This window comes from Oryctolagus cuniculus, chromosome 5, assembly GCF_051225735.1.
Source record: "Oryctolagus cuniculus isolate XC-2025 breed Fujian yellow rabbit chromosome 5, ASM5122573v1, whole genome shotgun sequence".
NCBI classification, from domain to species: domain Eukaryota; kingdom Metazoa; phylum Chordata; class Mammalia; order Lagomorpha; family Leporidae; genus Oryctolagus; species Oryctolagus cuniculus.
Genome location: NC_142871.1, coordinates 32065950 through 32093835, shown reverse-complemented (window position 1 = coordinate 32093835; position 27886 = coordinate 32065950). Strand labels below are relative to the sequence as shown.

Sequence of the window (27886 nt, the reverse complement as noted above, 5' to 3'; positions counted from 1 at the left end):
GACTTCATGGAGGAACAACACAGGACCCTGTGCTGTTCTTTTGTCTGCTCGGCCCTCCCCGGGTTTGCTGCTGGTTCTTCCCGGGTTGGCTACCGTCCCTTCCACCTCCGTGGAAGGGCGGTTCCCCCTGCCACATTCCCCACTTCCGCAGGGGAGCAGCACACCGCCGGCCGGCTCTCTCGGGGGCTGCTCAGATGTTCCTCAGGTGTTCCTGGTGCATGTTGTCTCTCTCCTCCTTTATAGTCCTCTTCCACCAATCCCAACTCTGCTACCCACACGCCGAGTACGCTGCTCTCCTCCAATCAGGAGCAAGATCAGCTCCTGCAGCTCAGTCAATCAAATTGGCGAGGGGCAGCTGCATAGAAGCTGCTACTCCCTTCTCAGCGCCATATTGTGGGAGAGCAGATGCATAGAATAAGTCCTAATTCCAGTAACTTAGTCTAGTCCGAGTTGCTCCCCACACTTGGTACCATATAAACACTGTAAAATGTAAGTTTTCAAGAATAAATATTTTCACTTAATGGTTTTAATTCTAGTTGATGATCCTCACCAGGATCAATTATTTCAACATCACTATCACTATCAGCTTTATCATTCCTTCTATTTTATTAACTAGTATTCTTTTGAAGACTCATTCTCTTGGAAAATAATACATATACCATGTAGCATACTTCAAGAAGAGCTGTATTTTGTCAACTAGATGAAGAATCATCTCTCCTAGAAAGGATGAAAAATACCTATTTCTTTCCCTAAAATTTACAGTTTTACAAAAAGTTGCCTACCTTCACAGGTGACAAGAGTTGTTTAGTGGCTGGTAATGACTTTGTCTTTGTTTTGCTTATTTTTCCTTGATTAACTTTACAGACTGTAAGTTTTATATTCAGTAATATAAATGTTATATTTAATAATTTCTTTAATGTTCAATGAAAAATGAGATTCCAATAGTGATCTGTCTCAGTTGCAAATACAGTACAATTATCATTACTGTTGGGGATCCAAATCTATAATTCTGACTCTCTCCCATAAAATGTCTCATAGTTGAAAAATCTCACAGAAGATGAGAAAATAATATTTTATTTAGAAAAGTCTGAATATTAATTTTAAGGCTAATTAAGCTGAAAACAGAAGATGTAAGACGTGGTTTGCTTTTAAAAAATACTACTTCTAAATCGCCTAAACATTTATGATTTTTCAAAAATTGAAAAGTAAAACATAAATTCCTGGAGCCATCCCAAACACATACCAACAATAAACAGTCTTTGGGCAACAGATCAAAGAGGTTAAGTATCATTTCCTATGTTGAAGATGTTAACTTAAGATAGCATGTTTAGAAAGCTTCAGATTTGTTACTCATCTTATGACATCCTAATTTTAACTGTTTAACCTTATAAATAAATAAAAACTTCAAAAAGCATTTAAAGAAGTAACTTCATGATGTAAAGTCTGACTGGTATAAGAACTCAGCAATTCAGATTAAATTGTATGTTTGCAGGAGCCACCAGGAGGAATGGGAAAAGAAATGATTGAAAAATTTTTTTAGCAAATCTTTTCTGTTTTTTTTTTTTGGGGGGGGGGTGTTGGTGAGGAGAGACAGAGAAAGAGATAATATGTTCCCAGTTGATGGTTCACTTCCAAAATGCCCACAATGGTTGGGGCTGGGCTAGGCTGAAGCAGAGAGCTAGAAACTCAATCCAGGTCTCCTACATGAGTGGCAGGGACCCAACCATTTGACTTAACATTTGCTGCCTCCTAGGGTGTGCATTATCAGGAAAATAGAACCAGGAGCCACAGCTGAGACTTGATCCCAGGTACTCTGATATTGGATTTGTGCTTCTTAACTGTTATCTTAGCCACTAGGCTAAATGCTTGCTTCTGATTGGAGCATTTAAAGAATGTAATTATATATCTTTAGAATATGCCAAATTTGTCATTAACTAGTCTTGTTTTTATTATATACTATTAATATCATATTAGACACATTTATTTAGCCAACCCATCTAAAATTCCTTGAATATCCATTTAATCTTATCTTACCATATAAAAATTTACCTGAAGTCAACCTATTTTACTTAGCATAATTAATGATTACATTGAATCTAAAATGGTGAGTTTTAGTTATTTTGTCAATGAAAGACATACAATTTTGAATGTATATCACAAGATTTTAGAAACCTGAAACTTAGCTCTTACAAAAATCAAATTTTGAGTCTGTGTATGTTACATAATTTTTAAATTTTAAATTCAATTTCTTATATTTTCTGGGTTTTTAAAGATTTATTGATTTATTTGAGAAGCAGAGTTATAGACAGAGAAAGGGAGAGACAGAGAATGAGGTTTTTCATCTGCTGGTTCACACCACAAATGGCCACAATGGCCAGAGCTGGAGCAATTCGAAGCCAGGAGCCAGGAGCTTCCTCCAAGTCTCCCACGTGGGTGCAGGGGCCCAAGCACTTGGGCCATCTTCCACGGCCTTCCCAGGTCATTAGCAGAGAGCTGGATCAAAAGAGGAGCAGTAAGGACACAAACTGGTGCCCATATGGAGTGCTGGCACCACAGGCAGAGGTTTAAGCCACTATGCCACAGTGCAGGCCCCAATTTCCAATATTTTCAAATGCTTAACATGTAATAAAAATGAGTTATTGGAAAAAAACAAAATATATTTTCTTTACAATGTTATATTAATCACAGTTCATCAAAGTGCTGACCAGCTCCACATTCAAATTTTTTTTTTGGACAGGCAGAGTTAAGACAGTGAGAGAGAGAGACAGAGAGAAAGGTCTTCCTTTTTCCATTGGTTCACCCCGCAAATGGCTGCTACTGCCAGTGTGCTGCGGCTGGCGCGCTGCGCCGATCTGAAGCCAGGAGCCAGGCGCTTCCTCCTGGTCTCCTATGTGGGTGCAGGGCCCAAGCACTTGGGTCATCCTCCACTGCCTTCCCAGGCCACAGCAGAGAGCTGGACTGGAAGAGGAGCAACCAGGACAGAACCAGTGCCCCAACCGGGACTAGAACCCGGGGTGCTGGCGCCACAGGCGGAGGATTAGCCTAGTGAGCCGCAACACTGGCCTTCACATTCAATTTAAAAATCAGAATTAGGAGTCAGTGCAGTGTAGCAGGTCAAGTCACCACCTGTGATGCCAGAATTCCATAAAAGCTCTAGATTGTCTCAGCTGCTCTGCTTCTGATCCAGCTCCCTGCTAAATCACCTTGGAAGGCAAAATAAGATGCCCCAAGTACTTGGGCCCCTGCCATCTACATGGGCAGGGGACACCCAGATAGAGTTCCAGGCCCAGCCACGGCTGTTGGTGGCCAACTGGGGAGTGAACCAGTGGATGGAAAATCTGTCTCTGTCTCTCCCTCTCTCTCTCTCTTTCTGTCTGCCTTTCGAATGAATGAATGAATGAATGTTTATTAAGAAAAAGTGAGCTTTAAATAAGTGCATTTTCAAACTGCTGTTAGCATTCTATCCACATATGAAAATCAAGGGGCCGGCGCTGTGGCACAGTGAGTTAATGTCCTGGCCTGAAGTGCTGGCATCCCATTTGGGCGTTGGTTTGAGACCCGGCTGCTCCACTTCCCATCCAGCTCTCTGCTACGGCCTGGGAAAGCAGTGGAAGATGGCCCAAGTCCTTGGGCCCCTGCACCCACTTGGGAGACCCAGAAGAAGCTCCTGGCTCCTGCCTTCGGATCAGCACAGCTCTGGCCGTTGAGGCCAATTGGGGAATGAACCAGCAGATGGAAGACCTCTCTCTCTCTCCCTCTCCCTCTGCCTCTCCTCTCTGTGTAACTCTGACTTTCAAATAAATAAATAAATCTTAAAAAAAAAAAAAAAAAGAAAGTCAATGTTAACTCCAGAGACGACTTATAGGCATCGACAAACCTTCCTTTTGAGTTCAGGAACACAGCAATAAAAATTAGTTTTAAATCACAGCTCAGAGTACCACTCCAATCTGGTAGCAATAAACACTCCATCACCTTTAGTCTGAGGTTTCTAAAAAGTGTTTTACTATATACACAGTTTCACAGGTAAATTTCCCAGAGCATTACATATGGGTCACTTGTAAGCCCTTAACAAATAAAGTAAAAAAGGACCAGGACTCATTTTTCTTTAAGGAAAATTTTATATTCCTCAGTTAAAAATCTTAAGGGGCCGGTGCCGCGGCTCACTTGGCTAATCCTCCACCTGCGGTGCTGGCACCCTGGGTTCTAGTCCCGCTTGGGGCACTTGGATTCTGTCCCGGTTGCTCCTCCTCCAGCCCAGCTCTCTGCTGTGACCCGGGAGGGCAGTGGAGGATGGCCCAAGTGCTTGGGCCCTTCACCCCATGGGAGAACAGGAAGAAGTACCTGGCTCCTGGCTTCGGATTGGCGCAGTGCCAGCCATAGCAGCCGTTAGGAGAGTGAACAAACGGAAGGAAGACCTTTCTCTCTGTCTTTCTCACTCACTAACTCTGCCTGTCAAAAAAAAAAATCTTAAAGGAAAAATTTCCACTACAATTCACATCTTCATTACAAATCTCCCCCTTGAAAAATAAGGCCAAATGTCTGAAGTAATAACTCCTACAGGAGTTGGGAATGGGGGTGGCATTTGGCCTAGTGGTAAGACACTTGAGATGTTCATATCCCATGTCAGAGTGCCTGGCTCTGCTCCTAACCCCAGCTTCCTGTTACTGCAGACCCTGGCTGGCAGAAGTAATGGCTCATGTGATTGGATTCCTGCCACCCACATGAGAGACCTGGATTGAGTTCACATCTCTCAGTTTTAGTCTGTCCCTGTCCCAGTCGTTATGGGCATTTGGGGAGTAGATGGGATCATGGGAGTTTTGTCTGTCTCTTTGCCTGTCAAATAAATTTAAAAACAAACAAACTTAGAAATGTTTTGAAACAGGGTAGTTAAAGACTCAGGAAAGTAAAATCTGATTGCCATAGACAACAGTATTCCAGGATCTAGAATCTCAAAAAAATGTGATCAAAGCCAAAATCATGAAAATTGCTCAAAACGTCATCCCTAATATGCTTTAATTTCTTTAAATTCAAGGAAGCGTCAGCAGATGAGACAATATTTACAGACGAAAGGAACAAAAGCACATTCTATCCATGAATGCAATTCAGAGATGGTCTCTGAGGAGGTTAGACACTGCCCAGACTGCCACCTATCTCCAACACCAACACACTCACATGGATGCGGGTGCACAGGAGAAATAGAAAAGCAAATAACGTATTATTTTTTTTAAAGCATCAGGAGGGGTCCAGTGTGTGGTACAGTGGGCTAAGCCACCAGCTGCCACACCAGCACACACCATGTGAGTGCCATTTCGAGACCCAGCTCCGTTACTTCTGATCCAGCTCCCTGTTAATGCACCTGGGAAGCAGAAGAAGATGGTCCAAGTGTTTAGGTTTCTGCCACCCACGTGGGAGACCCAAATGGAGTGCTAGGCCCCTGGTTTGGACCTGGTCCAGCCCCAGCCGTTAAAGCCTTTTGGGGACAGAAGACATCTCTCTCTCTCTCTGGAGCATTTTCAAATAAATAAATTTTTTAAAAACACAAAGCATCAGGAAAGCAGAACCTAAAATAGCAAGCATTTCTAATGTGCCACAAAAAACTAACCTTAGTTAGGAGCTGGAAGCTGAATACAGAGCCCATACTGACAATACTAACTTGAGCTGCAACAATAAATATTAACCAGGGGACTTTTAGGAACAGATAAAATAAACTTTATACTGTTTTCTGGACTTTGCACAATAGTATGAAACACCAACCAAGAAGCTACAATAAAAGAATTTTTTTCCAGGAAGTCAGATGTGATAGAAAGCAAAGGCATCTATCTATGAAGAGTTTTTTGTTTTGTTTTTTTGCTTTGCTTTTCCTCTGGGGCAGGATTTTTGGCACATCAGGTTACATTGCTGCTGAGGATGCCTGCATTCCACACTGAAGTATCTGGAATCAAAGTCCCATCTCCACTCCCATTCCAGTTTCCTACTTATGTGCATTCTGGGAGGCAACAGATGATGGTTCAAGTACTTGGGTTCCTACCAACCAACGTGGGAGACCAGAATGAAGTTCCTAGTTTCTGGGTTCAGCCTATCCCAGCCCCAGCTGTTGCAGGCATGGGGGGAGTAATACAGCAGTAAACCCCTCAATCTGTCTCTCTCTCTCCCTCTGTCACTCTGCCTTTCAAATAAATAAATCTTAAAAAAGAAAAAACTGGGTTTCTTTGCACCAAGCTGGGTCCAGTTTCGTGAGTTCCATGTAAAACAGCAGGCTGTAATTACCAACTTTCCGAAGCTCAAAGGAAGATTCAAACTGGTGACCGGCTGCCAGGAGGAGGACAGCATAATTAATTCCCGACTGCAGTGTTGGCTCAGACTCAAATGCCTTTTTGAACCTATAAAAAAAAAACCACAAATGTACAAGTTTACTTTCTCAATCATGAAACCCTGGGTGTGCAGTAACTTCTGTTTGCATAACTCCAATGCCTGAGCAAGAAATATTCCGTTGGCCTTCACCCCAGAATGTAGCGTGCTCTTAGATTTAATGGTTAAGTAACTGCACCTCCTTGTTCCCGGCTCCACTGCATTCCTCTCCTTACGCTGCCCTCAACCTAGTGACCTCAATCTTTTTAAAAATCCTCTCTTCAACTGCCTACGAGGAATGAGTGAATGCATTTAGGTAATTACAGAAATTTGACCATAAGGATCCTGCACATATTTCTGAGAACTCTTAAAAATAAACCAAACATTGAAGATGATTGTATGGGTAACATACTGAAAAGATCAGTTCCATATGACTGACATAGAATGTCCATTACAGGGAGGAATGAAGAGAAACAGACTGTGCTTCTGCATACTAATTTTGGCTCCAAGTACCCTTTTCTGAATATGCATGAAACTGTATATTAACCTTTGAAAGCACTTCAACACTTGAAAGGACTTCAGTGTTAATACCCACTGTATTTTCAAGGTAATACTTCCTAGCACCCACTTAAGTGTTTCTTCACAAACATCATTAAACAGGCCATAATATACAGCATTATTTCTTCTGTGAACAGGGAGAGGAAAATGAAAACAAACTCTCTACTGAATAATAGAATCTGCCTCAGACAAGCACATGTTAAATGAAATCAGGCTGAGGAAAACATAGGACTAATGAATGACCATTTAATGATGCAACAAAGTTATATAAGGGAAAATAATTACAATTCCAAGACAGAGTCATTCCTACTTAAATCATAATTGTGTGAAAGAAATATAAGAATAGTAAAAGTGGTGTTAATCCCAATACTGCAAATTACACTGTATTCTTAGCTTTTATATATACCTGAAATTTTCCATAATTTTAAACATGAAATATCAAATGAAAACATCTGTTTTTTTCTGAATATTGAAGATTCTTTGCCTTTTAAAAACTGTCTTTAAGTATAACAAGCCTCTCTGAGTGGGAACAAAAATCAAATAAATATTAATCTTAACTAGTTGGCAGTGACTGTTATATACCAGTAGGATAAGAAAAAAATTTTCCAACTGCATCACTGTAGGTGATTAAATAGTACTTTTATCTCTCCAGAAGTATAGATGTTTCCACTCTAAAATCGAAAAAGTATGTACCCAAATGCAGATATTCAAAGTCTTATCAATCAAAGACATCATTTACAAGGCTCCAACCCTTATATGTCACAAAGGCCTTTGTTTAAAGGCCCAACAAAAAAGGCAGAGTTAGAGAGAGAAAGAGAGAGAGGAGAGAGAGCGAGATCTTCCATCTGCTGGCTCACTCCCCATATGGCAGCAACAGCCAGGAGGAACTTCCTCCAGGTCTCCCACGTGGGTGGCAGGACCCAAGCACTCAGGCCATCTTCTGCTGCTTTTTTCCCCCAGGCCATTAGCAGGGACGCTGGATCAGAAACAGAGCAGCCAGGTCTTGAACTGGTACCCAGGCAGTGGTTTAACATGCTGTGCCACAGGGCCGACCAGGGGGATAACTCTATAAAGTTATAAATAGTTCTGGCAGGTTAAGCCTCCACCTGCAATGCCAGCATCTCATATGGGTGCTGGTTCAAGACCCAGCTGCTCTACTTCCTATCCAGCTTCCTCTTAATGGCCTGGGAAAGCAGTGGAAGACAGCCCAAGTACTTGGGTCCCTGCACTCACATGGGAGACACAAAAGAAACTCCTGGCTTCTGGCTTCAGCCTAGCCTAGCCCCAGACATTGTGGCCAATGAACCAGCAGATACAAGCTCTCTCTGTAACTCTGCCTTTCAAATAAAATTTAAAATAATAACAATAATAAAATTAAGCTTGGGCTTGACATAGACAGAAAGTTCTTTCCTCTATGAAACTACCAATTGAAACCCAGGCCCAACCCAACTTAAGGCATGTGTTGTGGTAACTGGCTTCTTAGCTTATCTGGTTAATAAAGGAAAGGGAGAACCATGGTGCGAGAAAATAGAATGATCTCCAGTCTCAATAATGTTTACAAAATTTCTAGGACATAAGATCCAGGGAAATGTGACCATAAAAGCTCCCCTAGAGTTGATTCAGACATTGCAGTTTGTAGATATGGTCTTGAAAAATAATCATTACAAAGATGGTAAAGAAAACAGAGAAAAGGATGGAAAAATAGATTAAAGAATAAGCAAACAACTTTAACAGAAAGTTAGAATTTAAAAAACAGGAATAAAACAATCTGAAACATATAATCTTGAAAATCATAACTAATTGCTTGGGATTAAAAGCAGACTAGAGGGGCAGTGCTGTGACGTAGCAGATAAAGCCACTGTCTGTAGTGCCGGCATCTCATATGGGCGCCGGTTTGAGTCCCGGCTGCTCCACTTCCAATCCAGCTCTCTGCTATGGCCTGGGAAAGCAGAAGAAGATGACCCAAATCCTTGGGCCCATATACCCACACGGGAGACCTGGAAGAAGCTCCTGGCTTTGGATTGGCACAGCTTTGGCAGTTGCGGCCATCTGGGGAGTGAACTATCAGATGGAAGACTTCTTTCTCTCTCTCTGCCTCTGCTCTCTGTAACTCCGGCTTTCAAATAAATATTTTTTTAAAAAAGTCAGATAAGACAGAAGACAGTTTGTCAATACAAAGTATCTTCACTGAAGTTGAAAAAGAAAGAAGAGGGGGAAGAAAAACCCAAAATGGGGCATAAGAGACACACTGGACATTTTTAATAGTGTAACAATATTTTATTATATCCACATAAAGGAAGACAGAGAATATGGACTACAACAAACGTATGAAGACATAATCAATAAAAATATTCTCAAACTAATGAAAACATAAATGCACAAGATTCAAGAAGCTCAGCAACCATTAAGCAGGATAAAATCATAACAGTCTAAATGTGGGGACCAAAACCACAGAGAAAAACCCAAGATCAGCCAAAGAAAATGATGTATTAACTTCAATGGAGCAATAAAACTGCCAGCTGAATTTGCAATATAAACTATGGGAGCTTAAATTCAGAGTAACAAAAGGAAAAAACAAAAGAGTGGAAAAGGTATCTTCAGATAAGTGAAAACTTAGTTACTAGAAGATCTGCATGACAAAAATTACTAAAGTACTTCTGACTAAAGGAAAAGTGATTCCAGTTGGAGGCACTGAGCTTTAAGAAAAAATAACATTAACAATGGTAAATATATGGCTAGATTTAAAATATATGAACTACATATAGTTCTTGACTTACGATGTGGTTATATTTTGATACACTCATCCTAAATTGAAAATATCAATAATGTATTTAATGCGCCCACCTTCCGAACACCATAGCTTTTCCTGGGCTACTTTAAACATGGCCAGAACACTTACATCAGCTTACCGCTGGGCAAAATACATGCAGCACGAAGCCTATTTTGTAATGAAGTGCCGAACATCTCAGGTAGCTTACTGAATACAGAAGTCTGTACAGTCTCGGATGTTCAGAGAATTACATGGTATACTGCTGGCCTGGGGAAAGATCTAAATGCAGTCTTGTTTCCACTGAATGTGCATCGCTTTTGCACTCTTGTAAAGTCAAAAAATCATATGTCTAACCACTGTAAGTCAGGGACCATGGGTATTTAAAAGCTACTGATGATCTAAACTGCTCTAAACTTCTTTCCCTGTTCAGAAAACAGTAAAATACAAGTTTAAGGTAGAAAATAAATCAGGAGTGGAGGGCTAAATGAAAAAAAGAATACGAGACAAATGGAAAATAATTAGTAACACGGAAGCTATAAGTGCTGAATTCACTCCCAGTTCCAGGTTCCTGCTAGTGTGTACCCTGGGTGGCAGCACATGGTGACTCAAGTACTTGGGTCCTCTGCATAGGAGACCTAGAGTGTAATCCATAAACTGTATTTTGGAAATTTATATTTACTAAATAAAAAAAATTTTAAAAAAAGAAAGATATGCTTGTAAACTGGGAGCCCACTTCTGAATAACCCAAGGGTCAAAGCAGACAACACTGAAAATGAGGAGGTATTTGAATCCAATCATATTGAAAATTCAGTATGTCAACATTCCTGGGCTACAGAACAATTGATACCTTTAAATGCATATATTGCAAAAGGAACAGATTGAAAAATCAATGCTACAAGCTTCCATCTAGAAAAAGAACAACGTATTATCCCTAAAGCAGAAGGAGGGGTACAATAAAGGCAGGAAACAGTGTAGTAGAGAGCAGACGTGTAATTTTAAAAAGTCAGTAGTGCCGAAGATTGCTTCTTTGCAAAGATTAATAAAACTGTTACATTTTTGAGATGATAGCTCACTAGCGAAAGATACCACAAGTTTTAAAAAGAAAGTAAAAGGATATGTAGAACAACTTTATGCCAATAAGCAAGCAGAAAAACTAGGGGCCAACTTTGTGGCTGCTCAGCTTTTGATCTAGCTCCCTGCCAATGTACCTGGGAAAGCAGATGAAAATGGCCCAAGTGAGTGGGCCTGTGCCACTGATGTGGGAGACCTCGAAGGAGTTCTGGGTTCTTGGCTTCAAGACTAGCCCAGTCATTCAGAGAGTGAACAAGCAAATGAACGATCTCTGTCCTCTCTCCCTCTCTGTCACCCTGCCTTTCCAATAAATCTTTTAAAAAAGCAAACAATTTCTTGAAAACCACATAGTAGCAAGACACACAAGACAATGGAAACTGAAGAGTTCTACATCTGTTGCAGAAATTGTTATTTTTATCACCTATCGCTCCCAAGAGAATGCAACCCCATGCAGGCAGGGACCTGTCAGTGTTCCTGACCAGTGGCTCTCCAGATCCTGAATCCTCAGGATGCTGACACACTGCAGGTGACGATGAAGACTGAGCACTTGCAGGATGAAGGCAGACTGCAGCCTCTTCCTACCAAGAACCACACTGAAACAGGTGATTAATACAGTTGTTCACAAATAATCTACTCCCTTCCATTTGTGGTCTGAATCCCTATGACCATAAAACTACATGACCACACATGCAACCTTGAATTACATTAAATGAGTGATTTGCTTACCACCTTCTTTGTGCTACATTTTGATGTTATTGGCACCTACTACTCTTGATAAAACCACTGAGGATATTGTTTATGTTTTTTATTGTTGCCCACATAGAGTCTTAAATGAGAAATGCCTTTACCTTATTGCTAGGGAGAGCTTGTTTTCTTCCAATGAAGTGGCAGATAATTCTATCAGTAAAAAGCTTATCAGCCTGAAGCTCAGTCATAACAAACAGGTTGATCTTTCCTGTTGTCATATTTGGGTGCTAATATTCCAAATGGGATTTTATCACTTGGCTGTGTTCTTGTAAGATTCCAACTTGATGTAAAAAATAATGAAAATATCCATTGTAACTGAAGATGATGTGTCAGTCATTTTAGGGTAAGTTAGCCACAGTTATGAAGCAACCTGCAAACTTCAGTGGCCTGTACTGCCTATTCAATCCTCAGCCCTGCTCCTCCTTACTTCCCTGTAGGATCCAATCTGAAGCTGCAGCCTCTCAGGGAAATGTACTCATGGCACATCCACCACAGACCAGGCAAAACTACTGCCTAGAATGCACACTTGTCAAGTCATACAGCCAAGTCTGGTGTCAGGGGGGTGGTAATACATAATTTTCCTGCAAACAAGGTTGGTGCACTTAGAACGATAATACACTATACCACAGGTGATATTCTCCACCGAAGGAAGCTGTGGTTAACATCAAATAGTAAGAGAAACAGCAACAGTAGTTGCCTCTGGTTACTGAGTACCTACCCAGTGCAAGACATTGTTCGAGACCCTTCAGGCATAACATCTCTGACAACCTTCTAATAGGGGGAATTCCTTAGCAATAAGGCAACTAAACACAGAAATATTAAGTAAGTGGTCAGGCAAGAAGCCAACTGACCTAATTCTGTGAGATTCCAAAGCTGTAGCCCTCTTCTCTGCTTACCTTGGTTTGTGCTAAAAAAGCTATTTTTTTAGTTCACTTTCATTACTTTCTGGTTTTTTGCTTTTGTTCTTGTTTTTTAGTGAAAAGGAGTTGGGTGAAACAGGAAAATAAAAATGAGAGATAAAAGCAGAGAGAACTGCTTTTATATTAAGGATAAAGTTTATATTCTCTACACAGAGACATACACTGGTATATTCTAGGAAAAATAGTGTTTTTTTCACAAAATACATTAGGTCAGTCCTTATTAGACTTAAGACTAATATTTTAAAAAGACTGAAATATGGCGATACCACTGAAATGAGTTCATAATAAGGCAGCAGTTTAGGTCACTGAAAACTTCAGCTTAACCAGGAAAGGATAAATTAACATGAGAAATGTATGTCTACACATAAGGAAATCTACAAACAATGATTAATAATGCAAAAGTATAATGATAGAGAAATAAAATGACTAAAGCTGAATTAGAGAAGACTTTATTAAAGGACACAAACCTTAGGGCAGTAACTAGACATCTTAGAGAATTCCAGTGGGTATATCTGAGTATCAGAAGTTATTTCTACTTCTGTTCATTTTATGTTTTAGTAGTAAATATTGGTTGAAAGGAAGTAAATAATTTGCAGCCTTCAATTCACTGTTATATGTAAGAAAATAACAGTTTTGCTCAAGAACAGCCTGATCATTAGCATTGTTTTTGTCACCTGAGTGCAAAGCAGGTCTGAAAGCAGTAAAGTCCTTCATTCATATGGTGAGTGCTGAAGTCTTACCTAGAGAGACTTTGTTCACTTTTTGCATAAAAGAAATGTTCTTGAGTTGATTACTTGCACTAAAGAGCATCTGCTTTCCAATAAAGAAGAAACTCAGTTCAGGTTCTTTCTATTTAGCTGACATTTTTTTTCCCCCTCATTTAAGATACAACAGCTGGGATTGTTTCTGTGAGGCACACAAGTAATTAAATTAGAATTTCATGGTGCTGCACATCTCCAGGGATAATTCTGAAATTATCACTCATAAAATAACTCAGAGGCAAAGCAGGACAGCATGTGAAGAAAACTGGTGCCAAATCACCCATTGATTTGATCTGGTGATCAGGGAATAGCCCTCTCTCCAATTCAAATGACTTATTTGTATACATTCCTTATTATAATAGAAAATTCAGGAAGAAAATAAATGAACCCCACATTCTAACTGTTTTCGTTCAGTCTTTTCATTACGCAATTATCTTTTCCTCCAAAAAAAGAGACTCACTATTTTTATCATCTGTTTTGTAATCTGACATATGATGGATGTTACTACTACACATTTTTCAAAACCATAATTTTCTTTTGAGTATGTGCTGAAAAGAACTCGAAGCAGGATCTCAAAGAGATATCTGTACACCAATGTTCCCAGCAGCATTACTTACAACAGCCAAAAGGTGGGAACAACAATAATGTCCATCAGCAGATGGATAAATGAAATGCAGTATGTTCAAGAAATAGTAAAGGAAGGAAATTCTGTCACATACTACAGAGTTGTAGGTGAAGCTTGAGGGCATTATGCTAAATGAAATAAGCCAGTCACTAAAAAAAGACAAATACCACTTACATGAGTAGCCACAGTAGTCGAAGGTAGAGACAGAAAATGGAATGGGGGTTGCCAGGGACTGAGGGAAAGGCAGGAGGGGAAGCTAAGTGTTTAAAAGGCAGAGTTTCAGTTTAGCAAGATGAAAAGAGTTCTGTGGATGGATGGTGGTGGTAGTTTCATGGTAACAGAAATACATGTAATGCTACAAAACTGCACACTTGAACATCAGTTAAGATGTTACATTTTATGTGATATATTTTTGCAAACAAGAAACTTCCCAGAATTTTGAAGTGTCATTGTATATAGATGTCAGCCTTTTTCTTTATGATTTATTTATTTATTTGAAAGGCAGAGTTACAGAGAGAGAGAGAGAAAGAGAGAGGGAGGGAGGGAGGAAGGGAGGGGAGGAGGGAGAGAATTCTCTGCTGGTTCACTCCCCAAATAGCTGCAATGGCCAGAGCTGGGCTGATCCGAAGCCAGGACTCTGGAGCTTCTTCCAGGTCTCCAATGTGGGTACAGGGGCCCTAGACTCAGGCCATTTTCTACTGCTTTCCCAGGCCATTGCAGAGAACTAGATTTGAAGTGGAGCAGCTGAGACCTGAACCAGCACCCACATAAGATGCTGGCACTGCAGGCGGTGGCTCCACTTACCACGCTACAGCGCCAGCCCTAGATGTTAGCCTTTGTTTAACAATTTCCCTGGGGCTCATATTGTGGTATAGTAGGCTAAGCCTCCATCTGCAGTGCCAGCATCCCATAGGGGCCCCAGTTCAAGTCCCAGCTGCTCCTCTGCTATGGCCTGGGAAAGTAGCAGATGGCAGCCCAACTGCTTGGGTCCCTGCACCCACATGGGAGACCCGGAAGAATCTCCTGGCTCCTGGCTTCAGATTGGCCCAGCTCCAGCAGTTGCAGCGATTTGCGGAATGAACCAGCGAATGGAAGGCCTCTCTTGGTCTCTTCCTCTCTTTGTATAGAACTCTGCCTCTCAAATAAATAAATCTCAAAAAAAAAAAAATTCCCTATTGTTGGACATTTAGCTTTCTTCCAATTTTTGTTACCATACAGTTCAGGGTGGTGAACATCATCATAAAAACTACTTTGCGTAGGGTTATTTGCCATTTGTTATTTCTTTAGGATAGTTTCCAAATGGCATAACTATATCCAAGAAGTGAATTATTTCAAAGCTCCTGATGCAGGATGCCAAATTACTTTCCAGAAAGGTCTTAATTTATTTACATTCCCAACAGCAGTGTAGGAGAGTGATTTTCACATTGTACTTTTATCAAAATATTCTCTTTATGACTTTTTTCTTTCTTATATTATTGAATAATCACTCTTATTATTTAATAATTTAGTGTTTAATAATTACTCCTCTTCCTTTCAAAGTATTCTCTAATTGTCACTTTTCATCTATGCCATGTGGTAACAGCACAAAGCTCAGGATTTTAACTTTTAAATTTTTTGCTTACCTCTGAGGGTGAAGTTTTCATACACTTATGAAAAGTCTACACTCAGCATCCCAATAACTGCCCCAACTCTTTCAAATTTAATTGCAAACCCATATTCTAAGAAGGCTGGAGGCATGAAAGGAGACACACTTGTGAGAGCTCTATGGGCAGAGCTGGACCAAGATAAAGGGCTTAAGGCTTAATCTTTTTTTTTTTTTTTAAATCTTTTATTTAATGAATATAAATTTCCAAAGTACGACTCATGTGTTACAATGGCTTCCCCCCCCATACCGTCCCTCCCACCCACAACCCTCCCCTTTCCCACTCCCTCTCCCCTTCCATTCACATCAAGATTCATTTTCGATTATCTTAATATACAGAAGATCAGCTTAGTATACCTTAAGTAAGTATTTCAACAGTTTGCTCCCACACAGAAACATAAAGTGAAAAATAATAGATGATTTTTTTTAAATGATGATGAAATCAGATCAGACTTAAGGCTTAATCTTTGAGGGTATGAAGGACAGTAAAGATTCAGGAGGAGGGGAGAGTGACAGCAAAATATGGGAGAAATCTACCACTTCACAGAAGGTGACTAGTCATATGAGTCAATCCTGACTACTATTCAATAAAGCAGGTTTACACAAGCACAGTCTCCGCATTGCTGGAAAGCTCTTCTAAGCCAGGCTTGGAAGCAATCCTCTGGCTAAGGAAATCCCTTCTATTCTTCTATACTCTCCTTCCTCTTCAGCACAATGCCTGGCAAACATCTAGCTTCTCCTCATCTCTCTGATAACTGAAAGATACAAACAAAGCAAGCCTTAGTTGCTCTCCTTATTAGGTTGCATTTATTCACAATTAGGAACCTCTACAGGGATATATGAAACATGATCCTTCCTACATTTTGACTTGGTCATACTGTAAGAGCTTCCTCCAATCTATCATCTCTGACATTGGTCAAAGTATGAGACCAGCGTCCCAGGGTACTTATTTGCAACTGTGTGCACACTGTGTTCCACCCCAAGTTCCTAGGTCATCCTGGAACCATGGAACCCTAAGGAACCACCTACATCTGGACACCAATGAGCTGGATGCCATGATGAGTTCCAAATAACTCTTCAGTCTTTGTGGTAAAAAAAAAAAAAAAAGAAAGAAAGAAATCATCCTAAATCTGGAAACTCAGCTTTTAGAGAACAAGAACAAAGCAAAATTGATATCAATAGGAACATGGTGAGATAACAACTCTGAGGGTGGTAGAAGCGCAGACAACAAGAATACCCTGAAGCCAAGGCAAAAGAAAAAGGGCTAGTCTGGCAAATGGAACATGGACACGGGGCTTTATTTGCCTGTGATTGGTTTGTTACACAACACTTCCAAAGTAAAGCCACCCCCATTAATAATGGAGAAACTCAATCTTTATTAGGCACACATTACTGTTTGAACAGCACTGTCACTGACGTAAGAGAAAATTAGTTGATAAAGCAAGGTTCTCTGTTCTCTGAAAAGTTACTACGGAAAAAATGAACATATTAATGCTAAAAACAGAGCTAATGCTTTTAATTTCCTGGCTATGGATCTTTTTTTTTAGCATCACGGGAGAGACACGATTATGCTAATATAGTAAAAGCACCCAATTTTCCTTTCCAAGTTGTTAAAATGACTTCACATCTCCCTTTAATGCTGAGAATACCATCTTTTCCAAAACCAAATGAGACTTTAAGCAAAACACTGCCTATAGCATGTGACCCCATGATAGTCATGATATATGAAATTCAAGCAAGGCCTATGTAAAAATTATACAGATCTTATATCTTTTTCTCTCACCACCTAAAATGTCAAACTAGATTTAGAAAGAGTAAGAGGACTCTGAGGAATACTTCAGGAAAAGGCAAAGTTAACGCAGTCAATGTCCATTTTGAGCATGAACAAATATAACAAATATGCAAAGAAATAGCATTACATATTATGCACTAACAATATGTACTAAATTCCTACTGAATTTCAGAACTTAAACATACATTGCTTCATTTAATCTTCACCATAGAACCTTAACCCTCCCAAAAAGATGATCCTAAACCAGCTATAATAATATCCTCTTTGCTATTAATTTGTATATTCTTGGGCTACTGACGAAACACTAGAAACATAGACATAAAAAGATGTAGGCTTTAAAATATATTATTTATTTTTAACTAATACATAGTAATTATACCTATTTATGGGGTACAGTGTGGCATTTCAATACATGAATACAATGTATAATGACCACATTAGGGTACTTGGCATATCTATCATCTCAAAAATTTATCATTTCTTTAAGTTGGGAAAATTCAAAATCCTCTCTACTAGCTATTTTGAAATATTCAATTAATTGTTGTCAACCATAGTCATTCTACAGTGCTGTAGAACATTACAAATTATTCCTCTGTCCAACTGCACTCCTATACCCATTAACCCTCCTCTCTGTATCCCTCTCTCCCCAACACTCCTCCTAGATCCTGGAAACCACTTTTCTTCTATGAGATCAACTTTTCAAAGCTTCTATGTATAAAAAGAATATATAGTATTTGTCTTTCCATGTCCCCCAGTTTCATTCATGCTGCTGCAAATGATAAAATTTCAATCAAATTTTTAATGGCTATGAATAATGTTTCACTGCACACACATCACATTTCCGTTATCTATTTATCCACTGATGGACATCTAGGCTGATTCCACATCTTGGCTACTGTAGCACTGCAACAAACATGCAAGTGCAGCTGTTTCTTCAATATAGTGACTTCATTTTCCTGGAGCTTGTTTCTTTAAAGGTTTATTTTTTATTTATTCTAAAGGCAGAGACAGAAATAGAGGAGGAGACACAGAGAGAGAGCAGGTTATATTCCATCCACTGGTCCATGCCCCCAAATGGACACAACAGTCCGGGCTAGACCAGGTGCCAGGCCAAAGCCAGGAGCCTGGAGTTTCCCCCTGGTCCCCCGTGTGGGTGCAGGAGCCCAAGCACCTGAGCCATCTTCCACTTCTTTCTCAGGCATATTAGCAGGAAGCTGGATCAGAAGTGGAGCAGCTGGGTCCCAAACTGGCACCCATATGGGATGAAAACATCTCAGGCAGAGGCTTACCCTGCTACTCCACAGTGCCGGCCCTTGAGCAGATTTTTATGTGTGCTTTCTTAGTCCCGAGATAAAGATGCCTCCTTTTCCCTTGACACTGATGTAGCTTATCTGGATGGATCTTGGAGAAGGCATAGCCACCTTATAACCCTATAAAAGCCACCATCCCAGCTGCACAGACATCCATGGCATAACGAAGGGAATGACCTGACATTTCTAAGCTGCTGGTTCAGCCTATGCTGAAATCAGGTGACCTCCAGACTTTGTTTCAGCAGATGTGTCTTACGAAGCCCATCACAGTGAGGTGCTCTGCTGTTTGTAGGATGACAAGAGCATTCAAACTCATGTAAGCAAGTATTATTATGTTTTTAAATAAGAAAATTGAATTTCCTAAAGTTTAGCTAATTTACCTAAGATTATACAATTTCCATGTACTGAGTCAGCATTTACCCTGGATTGGAAGAGGAGCAGCCGGGACTACAGCCAGCACCCATATGGGATGCTGGTGCCACAGGCAGAGTATTAACCTACTGCACCACGGCGCCAGCCCCTGTACTATAAAAACTTAACCAACTGCATTTGGAAGACATTGTAGGGGGAATAATGCATTTGTACTGAACATGAGTATTTTTCTCATCATTATTGCCTAAACAATACATAACAACCAATTACTTTGTACGAGTACTAAGTATTTTAAATAATCTAGAGATGATCTAAAATATAGAGGAGGATGTGCGTAGGTTATATGCAACTGCTATGCCATATTATATAAAGGACTTGAGCATCTGCAGACTGTTGTATCCAAAAAGGACTGTAGGAAAGTCCCGGAACCAATTCCACATTACCTTAAAGGATGACTGTAACAGCATAATTTCAGTCATCCTCAGAGTTTCAATGAACAAAAATAAGCAAGGAAATGCCAATTTTAAAAATGAAATGCAAAAAAAAATGAAATGTTAGAGAACTACTTTTCTATATATGTTTGTGTGTGTGTATGTATGATGTATGTGTAAATATGTATTTAAATCAGGATACATTCATTCAAACCACTCACCCTCTGTCTCAGATAACATTTGACAAAGTTTGTTCTAACATATCATAATTCACCAAGCTTCAAAAAACCTAAATCATAGAAAGTTTTTACTTATTTTCTTTTCTCATTCTGAGCCTCCAATGAACATCCTTAGAAAACGTATCTGCATTCAAGGGTCTCCCTAGTACAAAAGGGTGCCATGTCCAGTTGTTCTTGGCTCAGATACTATGTAAAGCTTTCCCTTTCTATCATGGGGCAGGAATATTTAATGTATTAGTGATATTACAAAGGAGAATTGCAAGAAAGTGCTTGATGAGCCATAGTCATCACAACTGCTTGAGGCTCTTTTTTTGTATTGAATTGAAGCTCTTACCCTTCAACTTGTCATGGTCACACATCTTACTGTTGTTCAAACCAACAAAAAATGATTCAATCCATGCAAAGAAGCCTGAGGGACTGAGGACCTGCCATGACACCCCACGCTTTGTCCCAGCACCTGTATCTGACAAGTGAAAACTCAGAATATCATGACTCAAAACGGAAGGTCAGTTGAAACATCCCTTTGGGACCCATGACTCAAAGCAGGTGTAACCTCGCTACGTCTGGCTGGATGCCCGATAACCTCAATGGTGCACCTTGACGGCAGTTTTCTCTTCTCAGCCCTAACAGAAAGAGAGGTCAGGGACAGCGTTAATACAAATAAGAGCATGTTTGCACTATGGAAGTTGCATTAAGACACTAAGAAAGACTGAAGTAGCTTTATAAATGTGAGGGTTTGAAAATGCACCCATTTTTAATTGGGGCATCTTTTCAGATAATCGGATCTGTGGTAATAATGGCAGGCCATGGATAGCACTTTGCAGAAGTGTCATTCTTATATTACTAAATAAATCTGTAAGCAACACACGAAAGAGCAATTCCTAGACTCTACCATGAAAAATCTTTGAGCTCTAATAGCCTCCCTGCTCTCTCTATAGACTCAATGATGGCTTAAATCGAAATCACAAAAATCCTCACAAGCCTCTGAACACAAAACTCCCTGAGAGGTGGATGAAGTCTCTAGGCTAAACGGAAACCATTAGAAAAGTGACAGGATAGGAAGGTACAGAAAGCCAAAAATAAAACCAGAAAAGAACTCTGCTCCCTAACTGAACTTTATGTACTCTTGAAAGCTCACAATAGTCTAAATAGTTTTTCAGTGAGAAAACCCTCCTCTTCTCTTCCTGTGTGTGATGTTGCACTAACTTCATATGAGCCGTTTTCCATTTGAATTCACTGACTAAGCAAACAGGCCTCTGAGGACTACTCATGCATTTCATATCACTACTCTAACCAAACATTTAGACCGGGCATATTGCTTCCCAAATACCAGATCTTAACACTCTTATAATCAATAATTTCCATAGTTTGTAAATCTCATGGTAACGGAAAGGCTACATAGCTACGTTCCTCTTTTTTAACAAGGGGGAAAAAAAACTTGGCTAAAGAAAATTGTAGAATTCTTTACATTATACTAAAAATTTAGAGTTATAAATGTAAAGGTCCAAATCAAAACTTCCTATGAAGGATCTAGAAAATCACTATCCCCAAACTTGCCTTTCTAGTTGTAACTATTCACAATCTCATCTTTAGTTCCTTTCTAAACTGTCAAAATAATCAAGGAGTTTTAAAAGTTAGAATTTGTTTTAGAAGAAAAAAAATGTATAAGTATCACTGAGGAACTCTTGAACTAAGTTAACTTTATTTTTATTTGTTAATCAGAAAATATTTTAGGAATGTCCTAAGAGTACTAAGGGGCCAGTGTTGTGGTGTAGCAGGTTAAGCTGCTGCCTGTGACACCAACACCCAACGTGAGTGCAGGTTTGAGTCCTCACCGCTCTACTTCTGATCCAGCTCCCTAATCATGCACCTGGCAAAGCAATGGAAGATGCCTGGGATGCTGCCACCCACATGGTGTAGGCCTGGGCAGAGTTCCAGGCTCCTGGCTTCCTCCTGGTTCAGCCCTGGCCTTTGTGGCCATTTGGGAAATGAACCAGCAGATGCAAGGTTGATTTCTCTCTCCCTCTCTTTCTCCTTCTCCCTGTAACTCTGCCTTTCAAAAAAAAATATTTTTAAAAATACAAAAGAATCGTATGAGCAACACTATGACACACTCACCCCATAGGTAAGAAATACAATAGGTTTAAATATACTTACAACTGCATGTGGATCACTCTAAGACCTTGTTTCAGTCCTCCCTCCCCACTGGAAATCCTAACACTGAATCTGGAGTTTATGATCCCATCCAGGAGGGACTTAAAAATTTTAGGGAAAATAGGATTAAGAAATTAGTTTATTTAGGTGCAAAAAAATTCTGAAACACATGAACATGAGAGATCTTCAAAAATTTTATGAAGAATGTATAGTATGAAAAAATGATACATGAATATCAAAATCACTTTCCATCAAAATAAATCTATCTCAATTCCACCTTTCCACAAATGCTGAATTATCCTCACATTATCTGTATGACTGTAAACATTTAGTCTATGTGTCCCTTTGGCACTTGATTATTTTGGTCAACTTCAAGCAAATTCTTTTAAAGTTGAAACTCTTAGATAAAGGTAGACAAGCAGTCAGCCTTCTTTTTTTTTTTTCTTTTTTTTTTGACAGGCAGAGTGGACAGTGAGAGAGAGACAGAGAGAAAGGTCTTCCTTTGCCGTTGGTTCACCCTCCAATGGCCGCTGCGGCCGGCGCGCTGCGGCCGGCGCACCGCGCTGATCCGATGGCAGGAGCCAGGAGCCAGGTGCTTTTCCTGGTCTCCCATGGGGTGCAGGGCCCAAGCACCTGGGCCATCCTCCACTGCACTCCCGGGCCACAGCAGAGAGCTGGCCTGGAAGAGGGGCAACCGGGACAGAATCCGGCGCCCCAACCGGGACTAGAACCCGGTGTGCCGGCGCCGCTAGGCGGAGGATTAGCCTAGTGAGCCGCGGCGCCGGTCAGCCTTCTTGATAATGCCAAAATCTTTCCCTGGCCATAAAGATTTATATTATGACCAGCAGGGGATAAGGATTCTCATATCTTTAATTTGCTGGCCAACAACAAGTGACATCAGATTTGTAAATTTTCATTAATCTGAATAATATGTTATATCATTGTTTTAGCTAAAAAGCAGCATTTTATAGGTTTTACAATTATTAAGACATCTGTAATTCCTCTTTGGGAAATGACCTATTCATATCTTATGGCCATTTTTTATCTTTTTTTTTCAGAAAGATTTTTAGAAGACTATTATATATTCTGAATACAAGTCCTACACTGTTTATATGCATTTCTCCTGGTCTGCAATTTACATTTTCACTCTGTTGATGTTTTATGTTTATTTATGTATTTATCAATTACAGTATTTTACTTTCCATCCTAGAGACACAAGTTCCCATTTGGCATCACTTTTCTTTAGCGTGAAGCTTCTCCTTTAAATATTTTTCATAGTGAAGTCTGCTGGGCATTGTTACCTCAGCATCTACTTATCTAGAATTATTTTTATTTTTTCCTGATTTTTGAAAGACTTTATTACTGGATATAGGAGTAGAATGCTTGGCTGATTTTTTTTTCTTTCTGCATATTAGTTATTCCATTAACTTCTGGTTTTCTTCTAATGAGAAGTGAGCAACTCACTCTCCTGATGGAAGGAATTTTTTCCCTTAGCTTGCATTTATGACACTTTCTATTTTCTATTTTTTAGCAATTTTACCATGAAGTGCCAAGAGATGATTTCATTCCTATTTATCCTGCTTGATTTTTGATGAGCTGTCTAGATTTGTAGGCTGGTTTCTTTGTGTGTGCTTTTTGTGTGTTTGATCCTATCTAGATAATATTTGGCCACTACTTCTTTAAATACTTTTTCTGTTACAGCCTATCTTTCCTCTCCTTCTAGGACTCCAATTAAATGTATGCTACACTGTGCAATACTGTTCCTCAGGTCACTGGGATTATTCATTTCTTTCTCAATCATTTTTCTTTACTCTGCTTCACCAGAAATGATTTCTAATAACTGATTTTCAAATCTACTGTTTTTTTGTGTCCTATCTGTGATTAAGTTGATCTGTGACATATTTCTTTAAGTTTGCATTTTTCAGTTCTAGATTTCCCTAAGAAATCTTTCAATTCCCATATATCTCCTACAGCTCCTTATGTAGATTTTATTTACTTATGAGGCAGAATTAGAGAGAGAGAGGGAGAGACAGAGAAAAAGATCTTCCATCCACTGGTTCACTCCCGCAGTGGCCACAACGGCTGGAGCTGGGTCAATCTGAAGCCAGGATCCAGGAGCCAAGTGCCAGGTGCCAGGAGCTTCTTCTGGGTCTCCCACACGAACGCAGGGGCCCAAGCACTTGGGATATCTTCCATTGCTTTCTCAGGCCGTATGCAGAGACGTGGATTGGAAGAGGAACAGCTGGGACATGAACTGGCACCCATATGGGATGCCAGTGCCGGAGGTAGAAGCTTAGCCTACTACGCAATCAGCCAGCCACAGCTCTTAATATTTTCACCCCTTATGTTCATTTTTTTTCAAGTATATTCTTTAAAACATTTAACAGTTAATTTCATGTCCTTATCTGACAATTACAAATTCTGTGTTTTATTTATTTATTTTTATTTAGTAAATATAAATTTTCAAAGTACAGTTTATGGATTACATTGGCTTCCCCCCCATAATTTCCCTCCCACTCACACCCCTCCCATCTTCTGCTCCCTCTCCCCTTCCATTCACATCAAGATTCATTTTCAATTATCTTTATATACACAAGATTGATTCAGTATAAAGTAAAGATTTCATCAGTTTGCACCCACACAGAAACACAAAGTGTAAAATACTGTTTCAATACTAGTTATAGCATTACTTCACATTGGACAACACACTAAGGACAGATCCCACATGAGAAGTAAGTACACAGTGACTCCTGTTGTTGACTTAACAATTTGACACTCTTGTTTATGGCGTCAGTAATCTCCCTAGGCTCTAGTCATGAGTTGCCAAGGCTATGGAAGCCTTTTGAGTTCGCCGACTTTGATCTTATTCTGACAGGGTCGTAGTCAAAGTGGAAGTTCTCTCCTCCCTTCAGAGAAAGGTACCTCCTTCTTTGATGGCCCCATTCTTTCCACTGGGATCTCACTCGCAGAGATCTTCCATTTAGGTCTTCCTTTTATTTTTGTCCAGGGTGTCTTGGCTTTCCATGCCTAAAATACTCTCATGGGCTCTTCAGCCAGATCCAAATGCCTTAAGGGCTGATTCTGAGGCCAGAGTGCTATTTAGGACATCTGCCATAAATTCTGTGTTTTCTACATGTCTATTTCTGTAACTGATTTTTTTCCATCAGTTACAGGTAATACTTTCTTATTTCTTCATACCTTTAGGTCTCTAGTAGTTTTTTGGATTGTATTAGACATTCTAGATGATATGCTGTAGAGAGATTAGATTCTGTTATCCTTTTCTTAAGAGTATTGGGTTTGCAAAAAAGAGATGGTGTAGCCATCCTTGTATCAGACAAAAGACTTTAACACAAAAACTGTTAAAAGAGATGACGCTATGTAATGATTAAGGGATCAATTCAACAGAAAGATTTGACTACTGTAAACGCATATGCACCTATTTACAGGGCACCTGGCTATTTAGAAGAAATGTTAAGGGATCTAAAGGGAGACATAGACTCCAATACAATAGTAATGGGGAACTTCAATATTCCACTTTCAGCAATGGACAGATCAACCAGAAAGAAAATCAGCAAGGAAGCAACAGAGTTAATCGGCAATGTAGGACAGATGGACCTATTGGATATCTACAAAAGTTTTCATCCTATAGATGCAGAATACACATTCTTCTCATTAGGGCATGGAACTTTCTCTAGCATAGACCACAGGCTAGGCCACAAAGCAAAGTCTTGGCAAATTAAAAAAAATCAAAATTATACCATGCATCTTCTCTGACCACAATGGAATGAAGCTGGAAATCAACAACTCAATTTCTAGAACATATACATACACATCAAGATTGAACACCATGCTCCTTTTTGTATTTTTATTTTTTTATTTTTTGACAGGCAGAGTGGACAGTGAGAGAGAGAGACAGAGAGAAAGGTCTTCCTTTGCCGTTGGTTCACCCTCCAATGGCCGCTGCGGCCAGTGCGCTGCGGCCGGCGCACCGCGCTGATCCGATGGAGCCAGGTACTTATCCTGGTCTCCCATGGGGTGCAGGGCCCAAGCACTTGGGCCATCCTCCACTGCACTCCCTGGCCACAGCAGAGAGCTGGCCTGGAAGAGGGGCAACTGGGACAGAATCTGGTGCCCCTACTGGGACTAGAACCCGGTGTCCCGGCGCTGTAAGGTGGAGGATTAGCCTAGTGAGCCGTGGCACCGGCCATGAACACCATGCTCCTTAATGAACAGTGAGTCACTGAAGAAATCAAAATATTTCTGGAAATGAATGACAATGACAAAACAACATATCCAGGCCGGCACCACGGCTCAATAGGCTAACCCTCTGCCTGCGGCATCAGCACACCAGGTTCTAGTCCTGGTCGGGGTGCCGGATTCTGTCCCAGTTGCTCCTCTTCCAGGCCAGCTCTCTGCTATGGCCCGGGAGTGCAGTGGAGGATGGCCCAAGTCCTTGGGCTCTGCACCCACATGGGAGACCAGGAGAAGCACCTGGCTCCTGGCTTCGGATCAGCGTGGTGCGTTGGCCGCAGCCGCCATTGGGGGGGTGGACCAACAGAAAAAGAAAGACCTTCCTCTCTGTCTGTCTCTCTCCCACTGTCCACTCTGCCTGTCAAAAACATTTTAAAAAATTTTTAAAAATCCAAATTTATGGAATACAGCAAAAGCAGTGTTAAGAAGAAAGTTTATAGCAATTGGTGCCTATATCAAGAAATTAGGAAGGCACCAAATAAATTAGCTATCAATGCATCTCAAGGATCTAGAAAAACAACAGCAAACCAAACCCAAAACTAGGAGGAGGAAAGAAGTAATTAAAATTAGAGAAGAAATAAACAAAATTGTAACAAAAAAAGATACAAAAGATCAACGAAATGAAAAGCTGGTTTTCTGAAATAAATAAATAAATAAATAAAGTTGACACACCATTGGCCCAACTAACCAAAAAAAGGAGGGGGAGGACCCATATTGATAAAATTAGAGATGAAAAAGGAAATATAACAACAGACACTACAGAAATAAAAAGACTCATCAGAAATTACTACAAAGAGCTATATGCCAACAAATCAGGAAACCCAGAAGAAATGAATAGATTCCTGGATCCATACAACCTACCTAAATTGAGCCATGAAGCCATAAGAAAACCTAAACAGACCAATAACCAAGATGGAAACTGAATCAGCAGTAAAGATCCCCCCAGGAAAGAAAAGCCCAGGACTGAATGATGGCTTCACTGCTATATTCTACCAGACATTTAAAGAACTAACTCCAATTCTCAAGCTATTCAAAAAACTTGAAAGGGAGAGAATCCTCCCAAATTCTTTCTATGAAGCCAGCATCACCTTAATTTCTACACCTGAAAATGATACAACAGAGAAAGAGAGCCACAGACCAATTTCCTGATGAATACAGACAAAAAAATTCTCAACAAAATACTAGACAATCGAATCCAACAACACATCAGAAAAGATCATTCACCAAGACCAAGTGGGATTTATTCCTGGCATACAGGGATAGTTCAACACTTGCAAATTAATCAATGTGATACAACACATTAACAAACTGCTCAACAAAAACTATATGATTATCTCAATGGATGCAGAGAAAGTATTTGATAAAGTACAACACCCTTTCATGATGAAAACTCTAAAGCAAATTGGATATAGAAGGGACATTCATCAACACAATCAAGGCAATCTATGACAAACCCATGGCCAGTGTCCTATTTTAGAGGGAAAAGTTGGAAGCATTCTCACTGAGATCCAGAATCAGATAAGGATGTCCAATCTCACCACTGTTATTCAAATAGTCCTGGAAGTTTTAGCCAGAACCATCAGGCAACAAAAAGAAATAAAAGGGATACAAATTGGGAAGGATGAAGTCAAACTACCCCTACCTGCAAATAGGGGATCCAAAAAACTCCACTGACTATTGGAACTCATAGAAGAGTTTGGTAAAGTGGCAGGATATAAAATGAACACAGAAAAATCAATAGCCCTTGTTTACAGAGACAATGTCTTACCTGAGAAAGAACTTCTAAGATCAATCCAATTCATAATAGCTACAAAAAAAATCAAATACCTTGGAATAAATTTAAGCTAGGATGTTAAAGATCTCTACAATGAAAATTACAAAACAGTAAAGAAAGA

At 40.0% G+C, this 27886-nt stretch overlaps 1 protein-coding gene across 3 annotated transcripts in view; it reads right to left on the bottom strand.

Annotated features, from left to right (window-relative positions):
• MAP3K5 (mitogen-activated protein kinase kinase kinase 5) overlaps positions 1–27886 on the bottom strand; it is a 247380-nt gene that overhangs the window by 108226 nt on the left and 111268 nt on the right. For all 3 annotated transcript variants that reach the window (XM_070073521.2, XM_051854304.3, XM_070073520.2), the window contains exon 8: positions 6268–6380. In XM_070073521.2, the coding sequence (XP_069929622.2) occupies positions 6268–6380 (113 nt within the window). The remainder of the gene's footprint in view (positions 1–6267; positions 6381–27886) is intronic.